At 39.2% G+C, this 14,090-nt stretch overlaps 1 protein-coding gene across 1 annotated transcript in view; it reads left to right on the plus strand.

Annotated features, from left to right (window-relative positions):
- Window positions 1-5,287, plus strand: part of scarf2 (scavenger receptor class F, member 2) — a 100,135-nt gene extending 94,848 nt beyond the window's left edge. Inside the window, exon 11 of the mRNA XM_062050728.1 lies at window positions 2,643-5,287. Within this exon, the coding sequence (XP_061906712.1) occupies window positions 2,643-3,856 (1,214 nt within the window). The 3' untranslated portion in view covers window positions 3,857-5,287. The remainder of the gene's footprint in view (window positions 1-2,642) is intronic.
- Window positions 5,288-14,090: the final 8,803 nt, after the last annotated feature.

Below are 14,090 nucleotides of genomic sequence, written 5' to 3' on the forward strand. Positions count from 1 at the left end.
GAGCTAAAACACACGTGTTGCTGACACGGGCGTTTGTGAGAAGATCTCGGAGGCGGTGACTCAGGCACTTCTGCGAATGTTTTTACGGGGATACTTTGCCTCTCATCGTGTGCCATCTGGGTCTCGGTCTGAGAGCGAGAGGAGTCTAAACAGGAAAGAGTACGGTCAAGTCAGCATGTGGCTCAAATCCAGACTCTCTGATGTTTGGCACACACAAAAAAACATTTTCCATCAGTTTCTATTCAGGAAGCGCTGGATTGGTTGGATTCAGTAGGCTCGGGTTTTCTTTTTCTTTCCATCATGAAGGCAAAATCAGGGCAAAATAGGGTTTTAGTTTTGTAATCCACTAGAGACTTTTACGAATAAAGGGACGATCACACAATCAATGGGGGGTGGGTCACATGACCAAGGTTGTATAATTTGCACGATCAGGAATGTGCAATGGCGCCATTATGCCAATTCATGCAAATTTAACCAAATTGCGCTTATTATCCAGACTATAGAGCACACCAGGATATAAGCCATACCCACAAAATTTTAGAAAGAGAAAAAAAATGCAATTTATTAGCCACACCACAGATATACAGGTACACGTTGTATTTACACAGAAAGGTTTTATAAAGGTTTATTTACAGACCTTAATTGTTTCCAAACAGTGTCTGTAACACGGCAGTAAAACGGCTGATCAAACAAAACAGAAGTCATCGTCATAGACCCACCAGCTGCGGAAGCTAGCTCTAAACAGACTCAATAACTCGTTTACAGGTACATTAAATATGATGTAAAAATGTTTATTTCCATACCTTAATTGTTGCCAAACGGTGTCTGTAACACGGCAGTAAAACAGCTGATCAAACAAAACAGAAGTCATCGTCATGGACCCACGAGCTGCGGAAGCTAGCTCTCCAATCAGCTAAACAGACTCAATAACTCCACGTTGACGTGAATTTGCTGAGGAATTTGTGAAACTGAAACAATACAAACAGAATGCCATTGTAAGTTAATAAAACTTACAATGGCAGTACTACTCAGTGGCCTAGTGGTTAGAGTGTCCGCTCTGAGATCGGTAGGTTGTGAGTTCAAACCCCGGCCGAGTCATACCAAAGACTATAAAAGCGGGACCCATTACCTCCCTGCTTGGCACTCAGCATCAAGGGTTGGAATTGGGTGTTAAATCACCAAAAATGATTCCCGGGCGCGGCACCGCTGCTGCCCACTGCTCCCCTCACCTCCCAAGGGGTGATCAAGGGTGATGGGTCAAATGCAGAGAATAATTTCATTACACCTAGTGTGTGTGTGACAATCATTGGTACTTTAACTTTAACTTTAATACTAACACAGACACTTGTAAACGTGTTGGCATTTTAGCTTGATTACATTACGAAAGCACGTACAAATGTGCTTGAAAACACTCCTACAGACATCACACATTGGACGGTTTAATAAGTATGAATTGTTTTAGTTGTATTGTAAAACTTAGAAACGTTGCTTGGAGTGATGAATGAAGAATCTTTATGAGTGGGTACGCAATGGAAGACTAGACGGCAGACCGACACTTGTACTTCCGGTTGAAAGCTCAGCCTATACAGAAGGGCATTGCAGCATCTGCAGTGAGCGAACTCGTCCAAAAGATGGCGCCATTGCACAAACAATAACACATCTATTTAGTGTATTTGCTTGTTTGAAAACAAAAATAGCATTATTGCTATCTATGAATTAGCCACACCGTTTTATAAGCCGCATGGTTTAAAGCGTAGGAAAAACGGATTATAGTCCAGAGTTAGGAGTGAATGAAGTTATTGCATGTATGGAGACACTCATTTCCGTCATTTCATGTTACAAAAAGAATGCCATTGTAAGTTAATGATACCAACACAGACACTCGTAAACGTGTCAGCATATTAGCTTGATTACAGTACGATTGCTTCGTACAAATATGCATGGAAACACTCCTACAGACATCACACATGGAATCGTTTAGTAAGTAAGAATTGTTTTAGTCATATTGTAAAACTTGGAGTGATAAATGAAGAACACTACGGATAATCAGTAGACAGAACGGCACTTCCACTTCCGGTACAAAGCTTTAAACATCAAGAAAAACTTGTCGGCTTTCACCCTGCTGCACCTGCAGTGAGCGAACTCATCCATAGATGGCGCCATGGCACAAACAATAACACACCATTTAAGTGTCTTTACATGTGTTTAATGAAAACTATTTTCTTTATGGCCGTCAGCGAAGAAAAATCCATCAATTAGCCGCGCCGTTTTATAAGCCGCAGAGTAAGAAAAAACGAGCAGCTTATAGTCCGTAGTTTACGGTAATCATTGTATCGCAAAATCTTTACTTGTGGCGGCCATAAATTGACATGTGGCGGGCTACCACAACTATAGGAATGTGTGGGAAACACTGGGACAATATTGGAGCAATCTGGTGGTGACATCACCGCCTTTTACGAGTTTATTCTCCTTGCCTTTGATCTGCTTGTCAACAAAGTCCAATATTCCAAGCAGTAATAGCGAACCAGGATAACAAACTCAGGATGATCTCTGAGATAACATTATTTCTGAGAAGCAGGTCACAATTGTCTCTTTTTGTTTTGTTTTGTTTGATAATGCAACTTCCTTGTGATGTGCCACAGAATCAGTGAGTGAAAACAAGGACGTGCACAGCCCCAGTCCAGAAACAGAAAAACCAGAAGCTCCTACCGATGAGGAAGCCGGAGAGTACACCTCCCTGAAAGACACCGGTGCCACCAAAACAGACGCCAGCGATCCACCTGTGCTGAAGTCTTCAGATAGTGAAAGCTCTACCAGCGGATCAGAGTCTGCGACGGCAACCCTCTATGCTCGCATTGCTCGCCTCTCCAAGCAGTCCAGGGAGGAGGAGAGTAGCGCTAAGGACGGGGAGACAGCTACCACAGAGTACAAACGCAATGGAAAACCACCGCCATCTCCCGGAAAGCCTAAACCTCGACCACCGGACCCGTCAACCAAACCAAAGGTATCTTGGATCCACGGAAGCACGACGGGACCTCTCCAGCCGGACCATCAAGGACAGGGTGGCTTGAAAGTGCTCCCCGTTCCAAAGAAGAAGAAAAGAAGCTCCAGTGACGTATCAGCCAAGAGTGAGGAGCAGCACAAAGTGAAAGGAAAGAGTTGCGATCAGCAAAGGAAGCAGGAGGGTGACGCCGACGGATCGCCCAGCAAGCACAATCAGCGAGGCAAGAAGTCTGGGGACGAGCATAGCAGTCCAAGTCATATGGAGCACATTAACGGTGTGGTTCAGAACGCTCTCAGGAAAATCAGCAACTTCCACAGCTCTTCGTCTGTGAAGAAGAGCGCCGACACTGCTAAGGAGACCCCCAAAGAGCCCCCTAAGAGCCCCAAGCTCATCCATCCACATATGAACTCTGAAGCCGCCACACTCCTGGCCGCTCAGCTCAAGGAGAAAACCCAAAGCATCAACAGGAACGAGGGGACGGGCCTGACCAAGACCAACGGACTCTCGACACCCAAGGGAACGCGGGAGAAGCCCACACCCCCACAGAAAGCCAAGAGGACCACGTCCTCTGGCTTTAACCAGCAGGGATCTACCAAACCCCTACTGCCCACCTCCAGCAGCCTCCAGAAAATGGTGGCGCCTGTCACCACAGATCAAGGGATCCCTGAAACCAGGAGCCCGGGAGAGCAGGACTTGAACGGCTCTAAGGCAGGGGACCCGATGGTGGATGCCACACCGAAGAAGACTCCCATTAAAAAGCCACCAAGGAAGAAAGGCAAGGAGGCTACTTTGGATACGCCAGAAACCAAAACACCAAAGACAGCCATCATGCCACCACAGATAGTCAAGTAAGTGCTCTTCCCGCACTATTTGGCTGAGTCCGCACAGAAAAAGAGAAACATAGAATCATTGGACTGTGTATTAGGTATGCTATGATCAAGAACTCTACGTCTCATCCTCCGTCTCAAACCACAAAGCGTGACTTATGCTGCATTCGAGAGAAGTGGGTGGTTCAGTCAGTCACACAGTTAGGTAGCCTAGACTCTGGTTCTTAGCCTTGTTTACCTTGAATTTAAATGGCATTCAATCGATCGCAACTGGACCGTTCGTTGTTTCTTAGAAAGGTTTAACTTGTCAACAGGGTTAACTTTTATAAGAAAGAAAAACGCTTAGGGTCGATTTTTCCAAGACAAACCGAACAGTCCTGAGAATGCAAAGACCTGGATGATTGAGAACATCCACAGACACATTTAAGACTGAGTACCACTGTGGGCATTACGGACCACAGCTTTTTGTGGTGGCCTTCTAGTTAAGAAACAGACCTTTGGACCACAGACCAATGTGTCCAAACTTCAATCGGTAAAGTGTGCCTGAAAAGTATTTCAGTGCCCTACTCTTCGACCGTAATATTTGTCCTTAGAAACTGTCAGACCAGTATGAGGCATCCAGAGTTACCTACTCTATCCCAGAGGTGATTAGCCTTTGGTTAAATAACACTGGCCTAGACTAATTTGCGTGAAAGAGGAACATCAACCTCTTTTAGTAACGTCTAAAGTCCCAGTTTTACGGAATGCAGCATTCGTCGGACACATCAGCTCGTTCATGAATACTCTTCAGTGGTACTAATTCCTCTGCTAGCTACATTTACAGTAAAGGATCCTGAGGTACTATGATAGCATAAACAGCAACAAAATTAGCATTTTAACATGACAACAACAAGCAGAATCAGTCTTGTTTTCTATCCAGATAATCCTGACCTATAAACGCAGAGAGCACACGGTTTCTGGTTATGTATTCGGTCTCAATTGATTTTAGTCATGAAAACCAAGTTGGACCAGAAAATAATTTGTTGTGTCACTCTCAGGGTCTCAAATCAACGAATAATTGCCACGATACTAAACTTTATATCAATATGAACTGTTTATTTTCGCTCATTTAATTCAAACGTAACCTCAGTTCCGTGTTTTGTTTTGAAGACGCGTGTTGATTAACGGAAACAAAAAACATTGATTGCTTTGGTAATGCCGAAGTAACAAGCTGCTACTAAACGGTGGCGTGTAGAAGTGTGCCTCGACTGTGGATCAGTTAAGCCGAATAAAAATTTGTGTGTTAAAGTTGGAGTTACAGGTACTTAAACTGGAATGTTTTTTCTAGAGGAAACGATTCATTGTTCAGGATGGATAGATTTATTGAAAGTGTTTTCTTTTTTTTGAAAGGTACAAGTTTGTATGTTACTTTTTGCAGCTTTTTAAAACGTAAAAAAAATAAATAAAACCGTGTATACATTGTGTACTTTTTACTCAATCTTTGTAAGCTGTGCTTATACGACCCTCTGTGATTGTGTCTGTCAATGAACTGGCTTTCATGTTTCATTTATGTTACAGTGAGTATTGGGGCCACACTGAAAAGGAAACTAAAAAAAATCTGGATATTTTGATGATTTCTTTGAAGGGAAAAAAAGTCGTAAAATAGTTTTTTAAAAGGAGACCAATGAGGATTTTCCTCTTTTGTGACTTATTGTATTTTTCGGACCATAGGGATTAAAAGGTGCACTGCCGATGAGCGGGTCTATTCAGGTCTTTTTTCATACAAAAGGTGCACAGGATTATAAGGCGCATTAAAGGGGTCATATTATTATGATTTTTTTCTAGAAGTAAAATACTTCCTTGTGGTCTACATAACATGTAATGGTGGTTCTTTGGTCAAAATGTTGCATAGATGATGTTTTACAGATCATCTTCAAGTCGCTTTTTGACAGTCGCTTCAGGATGCGCCGTTTGATGGGCGGTCTTATTTACGTGGCTCACTTTCAACAGCGTCTTCTCCCCGTCATCTTTGTTGTAGCGTGCAAGGACGGGAGTGGAAGAAGTGTCAAAAGATGGAGCTAACTGTTTTAATGACATTCAGACTTTACTTCAATCAATAACGGAGCAGCATCTCCTCATCCGTGGCTCACTAGTGCAGCACTTTGTCTGTATCATTACTATTATCATTATTATCGACTACTGTTAGTCTCATTCTTTTTATTTTCCTATTTTAATTATGTTAGATATGTGTTGTTGGCATCTGGTCAGGATGCCACCCGAACGCCTCCCTAGGGAGGTGTTTCGGGCACGTCCGACCGGTAGGAGGCCACGGGGAAGACCCAGGACACGTTGGGAAGAATATCTCTCCCGGCTGGCCTGGGAACGCCTCGGGATCCCCCGGGAGGAGCTGGACAAAGTGGCTGGGGAGAGGGAAGTCTGGGCTTCCCTGCTTAGGCTGCTGCCCCCGCGACCCGACCTCGGATAGGCGGATGAGGATAGATGGATGGATGTGTTGTTGTTGTTGTTGGGCACAAGTGCTATAAATTAGCTTTGGCTACAAACACTATGATACATACATTGGATGACTGTTTCAGATATCTATGTTTCTGTATCTGTCCCTATTTCAAAATAAACCGTTTAAAAAACAACAACAACAACGCCGAAAATGTGTCCCGTGAAAAACCGTCCGACCGGAACTCTCTAATAACTAAAGTTCCTTGGGTGAATAATGTAAACTCACTACACTGGTAGTTTTTTAGCACTTCCATAGCGAGTTTACTGACAGATATAAGTACGAACTTTACACTACTTTATATTAGAAATGGCAACAGCGGAGGATGAATGTCCCACAGCAAGAAGATAGAGAAAAAGAAGAAGCTTATCAACTACGATGTCGGCACGGACTACAGTGGCGGACCTGCGCAAATTTTTAGGACTTATGCAGATCTCAAATACACATCCGCAGGTACCAGGAGGTAAGAAAAGTTGGTTTTGCATAATATTGCGAAACAAAACGCCAGATAATATGTCTGCTATTGAGTGCCATTTTGCGGTCCTTATACACACACCATAGTAATACTTGTATCTCTGACTACGGTAGCCGTAATGGGCCGACAATTCATTAAACGGTGCGGCTTCAAAGTCGTACTAAAACATTTTGATAGATTTTTGAGCGCTGTGTGTAATGTTCTTTATTTTCAATGGAACATTTAAAGTTTTGGTGTTGTTTACTGGCGTCATATTGCAGTCTACACGTATCTCTTATGTGTGACTGCCATCTACTGGTCACACTTATCATTACACCATGTACCAAATAAATTTGCTTCGAGGTCGGTAAGCACAACCAGAATTATTCCGTACATTAGGCGCACTGTTGATTTTTGAGAAAATGAAAGGATTTTAAGTGCGCCTTATAGTCCGAAAAATACGGTAATTTCTTTCTTGCAATATTTCGACTTCATTTTCATCTTTAGATGTGTTTTTTTTGGTCAGTGTGGACTCAATACTCTCGTCATCGTATTTTGCGTATTTTACATTTGTTTTCATTCCATCCTGTAAAGATGCCGTTGTGATTGTTGTCAGTTTGTGGCCATTGCATGACGGGTCCTCATAAGGCCTCACCAGGAAGAAAGTGTGTAACCTCCCCCCTGCTTGTCACAGGAGTGATGGTACACCACTAAGACACTATTGCATACATAAAACCCTAACTTTGGGTCACAATGATGTGGCAATTTGACCCCGCCTGTTCTTTATCTGGACCTCAAAGTGCTGCAACACAGCTGTAACGTGTATTTTTGTCCCCTTTTTTTGTTGTTTTTAGCATATTTGTATATGGTCATGACATTGGTTTTTCCTCATTTACTTCCCTGGAATAAAGAAAAAAAACAAACACTATACAGAGCATGGATGTTTAATAACTCGGCACATTTTCTCGGGCCTTGGGTTTTACGTTCCCAAGTATTCCTTGGTTCTAATTCATTGTGGTCTGACCCCGTATTTCTCTTCGGGGGCAGATATTATTCCAACAGCAGAACATCTGTGCAGTGGAAAAAGTACATATTGACTCATAATCCAATAAACGTCCAATTGTTTCATCCTTGATATGTGACCCCTTCCTGTGGGTCCGGGGCCACGGGGTCCTGGAGTCGACGGCGGGTCTTGCAAACCGGGGGGGGACTGTTAGTTCGATCATTCCGGACGAGGAACAAGAGCTCGTTTCACAAAGGAAACAGTGGATAGTCTGTAATGGGACTAAATCACGCGCTGCATATATACTGGGACGGCACTAAAGCAGGATGCACACAAGAATGGATGGGGGGGCGGGGGTCATGTGATTGCTAACTGTAGCCTGAAGGCAACACAGCTTTGTTTTGGTCTCACTATTTTTATGTTAAATGTTTGCACTTGTGACCACCTGGTCGTTTTATTAACAAGTACACTAAACGTCACAGCAGCAACACAACGGTATTAAAGTAATAATAAAAAGAAAATTGCCCAGCCAGCGTTAATTCCTTCTTACGATACTGATATCGGACCCTTGAGGATTGATATCAGCGGGAATCACAGCGCATAACTTGCATTATTTTTGTAGTGTGGAATGTTGGAGAAGGTTTTGGACAACAATGGTAGGTATGAAAAACACTGAGTTTGTTGGCGACACCTCGTGGTCACAATAATTCATTAATTTGAGCTCATGGTGCAGTGAATTGAATGACGCGCACACGTTTGTTACTGGAGACTTTGTATGTGTTCAGCAGAGGTGTCAAAGTCGTTTTCACTGAGGGCCACATCGCAGTTATGTTTGGCCCCAGAGGGCCACTTCTAACAGTGAATACTATTATTGCACAATTTTTTTATAATGCATTTTATTAGTAGATTTTTTTTAAACTAAAATGTATTAAAAAATATATGGTAAGTTGCAATAATTTCACCTCAAAATGTAGTGTATATTACTGTATACAGTAACAGTACTGCTGTTTTTATGGTGAAAAAAAAAGGCAGCTCAGTTGCCAGAATTTTACTGTAAATTTACATTTGTTTTTTTACAGTAAGTAAAAAAACCTGCAATTTTACAGTAAAATTTTGGCACATGAGCTGCCAGTTTGTTTGTTGTTGGTTTGTTTTTACTGCAATTTAACAACTGTAGATTTTTCGGTGTATTACTGTAAATGCCAAAACGGCACCACGGTTTATTACAGTAAAAAAATACTTTTTTTTTTCATTTGGAGAGAAATGCTGTAAAAACCACAGTAAATTTCACAATTTTACCATGAAATCTATTGCTACTTTTACATTGCACAATTTGATGGATTACTTGCTTTGAAATCATTATTATTAATATTTATTGCTAAATAAAAAAGGTTCGTATGTATGATGAAATATTTTTGCATAATTACACAATATTTAAGTTAACCTAATTTACAATTACATGGAGTACTTTTTTTTTTCTCCCAAAATAGAAAGAAAATACATTTAGTAAGAAAAGTTAGAGTACTTTATTGATACATATTATATCCTGGTTTTCGAGGGCCAAATAAAATGAAGTGGCGGGCCACATCTGGCCCCCGGGCCTTGAGTTTGACATCTGTGGTGTACAGTAAGTAAATTAGTAACATTTATTGGATACTTGTTTATATTGACAAATGTGCAATATTGTTCAAGTATTATTACGTATGTATAGCTTGTGTGCTATTGTGTGCTTAGCTGTTGTGTAGCTGCTAGCTCCTAGTAGCTTGTACTGTAGCCCAGGGGTTTCTAAACATTTTACCTGGAGGGCCGCATGATATAAAAGTCAAAGTATGCAGGGGTCATTTTGATATATACTGTATAAATATTTTTTGTTAAATGCGTAAAACAGGTATTATATATATTTAAAGACAAAACTTGGTGTCAGATTTGTTTTATTGGTGACTAAGTTTATTATTAATAATTATAAGATGGAACGTTTCAGCTTTTTCTAATTCCAGTCTTACATTTTTACTGTCTTAATAATATTACGATTGTACAACAGCATAAACTACTGTGTCAAAAATGCTGCCTGTAGAAAAATATTAACGTTCATTCACACATTAAACAGTTTATTATATTTGCCCCCAAAATATGTGCTGTTCAGCCACTTTGAGAAATGTTTGGGTAGAATTTTATTAAACAAAGCCACTTTTCTTTTAAGTATTATAGAAATTTACCAGAGCTATTACTTATTTTATGGAGAAATTTAGTTAATCATAGAACTGACACCCAGTGTTATTAAAAAAGTGTCGATCTAGTATCGAAAAATATAATCTGGTATTCAAACAAATTTAACACATAAATAAATAGATAATAATTAAAATCATTTAAAAAAACAATCTCGTATTCAAACAAATATAAAGATAATAAAATTAATTAATAAAAAATAATACAAATACATTTTAAAAATCTAGTATTCAAACACATGTAAAAAAAATTAAAATCATACATCCAATACATTTAAAACTATAAAAATAATGAAAAAAAATTTTTGAAAATCAATTATTAAAACAAATATAAAACAATAAACTAAGAAAGAAAAAAATAAATGAATTAATATTTTTTTAAATACATTTAAAAAACAAATCTGTTATTGAAACAAATATAACATTTAAATAAATAAATAAAGAACTAATACAATATATTAATTAAAACAATAATAAAAATGCACACAAAAATAAAATCTAGTATTTAAAAAAAAAAAAGATAAATAAATAGAAAATATTTAAAATCAGTTAAAAAACAATCTAGTATTCAGACAAATATAAAAATCGATTCTCAATTCAAAATCGAATTGTTACCCCAAAGAATCGAATTGTGTGATGCCCAAAGATTAAAACCTCAAGTGTGGGATCGTAATTTGAGGTTTGAGGTCAAGGTTCCACTCTCCTCTTGTCACGTCATATTTAGTACTTTTCCATAGTCCCGCTATGTTGGACCTCTTGCTACTTATCTGAGACCCTGTTCTTAGCAACAGCACTCACTACGGTGGACTTTCCTGCACTGTGGAGCCGAGAGGAGCTGGCCAGACAGAAAAAGGTCACTCCCAACAAGTATATTTGATATATAATTTCATAGTTGGTGAGAATACATTAATAAATATAAGTTCATATCGTACACATAATGTGATTAAAAATGTATTTCCTTGGGTTAATTCACGCAAGTTTATGTTTTGTTACGAACCCATGTAAAATTGAGAGGGGAATATATTTTTTGTTCCGGTTTGGTCACGTTGTTGGGGGGGACAACTAATATGTGACGGAAATAAGGAAGCAGCATGGGTCGACGAGTGTTTCATGCGGAAGACTTTAATGGAGTCTCGGATTGAAAATAAACTTTATTCCCTCGGGGTTTATGAGGTATGATTACTTCTGATATGTTTGTGAAGTCAATGCGTTTTCTAATCATAAGTTCTGTTTGCTTATTTTATTAGTTCTGACGGCATTACATTTGGTAACGTGAAGAAGACGTGGCTAAAATAAATGTCTGTGAGCAAAACGAGCGACTTGAGCCTTGATTTAGACCTCGGCGGTAGTAACACTTGCATCGAAGGCAATGGAATGTTTAAAACAAGCAAAATACCTCAAACAAAGTGTCGACTTGCAGTAAACAACCACGTGTCAAGAAGAACGAACACACAATGCTTTATTTATACATCGTTTATGGTGTTGCCTTCACTGCCACACTCTTCTCTATGCAGGGAATGCAACAATTATATACACTATATAATACAGGATTATATATGTTTGCTTCTGTGACAACCTTGGAGACACTTTTTTTTTTTACAGCAGGCTGCTTCCCTAGGGTGTTTGTGAGTGACAGGAAGAAAAGCTCTTGAAAAGGTTGGAGAAAAGTGGTTTGGTCGTTTTTTTCCATCACTATATAATACAGGATGATATATGTTTGCTTCTGTGACAACCTTTGAGACACTTTTTTTCCCAGCAGGCTGCTTCCCTGGGGTGTTTGTGAGTGACAGGAAGAAAAGCTCTTGAAAAGGTTGGAGAAAAGTGGTTTGGTCGTTTTTTTCCCATCACTATATAATACAGAATAATAATAATAACAATAATAATGGATTAGATTTTATATCGCGCTTTTCTATTATTACATACTCAAAGCGCTCACAGAGAAGTGGGAACCCATCATTCATTCACACCTGGTGGTGGTAAGCTACATTTGTACCCACAGCTGCCCTGGGGTAGACTGACGGAAGCGAGGCTGCCAGTTTGCACCTACGACCCCTCCGACCACCACCTATCATTCACTCATCATTCATTCACCAGTGTGAGCGGCACCGGGAGCAAGGGTGAAGTGTCCTGCCCAAGGACACAACAGCAGCGATTTGAGACACTTTTTTCCTCAGCAGGCTGCTTCCCTGGGGTGTTTGTGAGTGAGAGGAAGAAAAGCTCTTGAAAATGTTGGAGAAAAGTGTTTTGGTCGTTTTTTTCCCATAACTATACAATACAGGATGATATATATTTGCTCCTGTGACAACCTTGGAAACACTTTTTTACAGCAGGCTGCTTCCCTGGGGTGTTTGTGAGTGACAGGAAGAAAAGCTCTTGAAAAGGTTGGAGAAAAGTGCTTTGGTCGTTTTTTTCCCATAACTATATAATACAGGATGATATATGTTTGCTCCTGTGACAACCTTTGAGACACTTTTTTCCCAGCAGGCTGCTTCCCTGGGGTGTTTGTGAGTGACAGGAAGACAAGCTTGGAGAAAGGGTTTGGTCGTTTTGTTTTTTTCCTATCTATGGAAATATATGTTTTGTATCACGGCTCCAAGCTAGTTGTGGCCCGAAACAAGATTTTGATTGTGGCCTGATTATTAGTCTTTAATATTACTAATTTGTTTTTCTTAGACTCTTGAGGCCCCCCCCCCCCCCCCAAACCTCACGTCATGGCCTTGCATACACTCACTCTGTATGTTCATATACACTAGTACAACTCATTATTGACCTAATTCAGTGGAAACTACCTTTTTAAAATACATTATTTAGGCTTTTGACTTTTTAAAGGTGTGATTAACACATCTAGATCATTTTTTCTTAACCACACAGCGCCCCCTAGAGGGCGGCCGAAAAGTATATGTTGTAATACAGTAACGACTATCTCAGACAAACAGAAGAAGTCTAGAGCGTAAGAAAGTAATGTCTGAAGCACAAAAATTGTGACTAAAGTGGCAAAGCTGTATTTTAATTTGCACTTAGACTTTTGGACATATTATTTATTTAGTTAACATTTATTAATTTTAGCACTGCGTATTTATATGTACATTAATTTTTCCCTTCTTTTGCAGAGTAAATAATTAGTATTTATTTTTGTAATCAGCCTGACCTAACTAAGCCTTGATAATAATCTCCAAATTTAATGTAAAATAGCCTTAGTATAAAGCATACAACCTGTCATTATTCCCTTAAATATGATTATTGATATGTTAAATTTCCCTTCCCTTGATATGATCCGTGTTAGATTATCATTAATGGATAATAATAATAATAATAATAATCATAATAAAACATTAATATTATAGTGGTTATTTTTATTATTATTAGTGCATCTACTGGGAGTTGAGCGTCCCCCGGCACTAAAAACTAGTGGCGCCTCTGTTTCAAACTTTACTCAAGGGTCATTGAACACACCACAGTTATGTGCTATGAGTTGCAAAAGTCAAACTTAAACATAATGTTGCTGCCATAAAAAAGATGTGGTATATTTCTACCCCTTTTCTTCACCTCATCCTTAAAATCCTTCCGCATGAACAAAAAACTGAAAAGATGTGTAATGGGGGGCTCAAAAAAGGACCACCGTGCTGCCCTGGCCTGCATTTATTTTTTTTATTTTTTTTAAACTACAAGAACTTTAAAACTGAGTAGACTACATGCCACGCCAGCAGAGGGCGATTTCACTTTGTAAAGAAATAAAATGGACTTTGAAATAGCCTTAATTAATGTAGATGTGTGACATATCATAAGCAATACAAAGTAGCATAAGCAACAACATCTCTCCATTACCACAAACAACCGCTAGGGCTTTGTTTCCAAATGCATCGTCTTTTAGACCTGTTTTCAAATATTTGTGGTCTCAGGCTACCAAAATGCAGTTGACATGTAATCTAGTATTCAAACACATTTTAAAAATAAATAAATAAAAATAATGATGTAATGAATTAATTTATTAATAAAAAAATGAATACAATTTAGAACGATAAATACAAAAATAATCTATTATTCAAACAAATATGAAAAATAAACTAAGACGGAAATAAATTAAAA

This window comes from Entelurus aequoreus, linkage group LG06 (genome assembly GCF_033978785.1).
Source record: "Entelurus aequoreus isolate RoL-2023_Sb linkage group LG06, RoL_Eaeq_v1.1, whole genome shotgun sequence".
NCBI lineage: Eukaryota > Metazoa > Chordata > Actinopteri > Syngnathiformes > Syngnathidae > Entelurus > Entelurus aequoreus.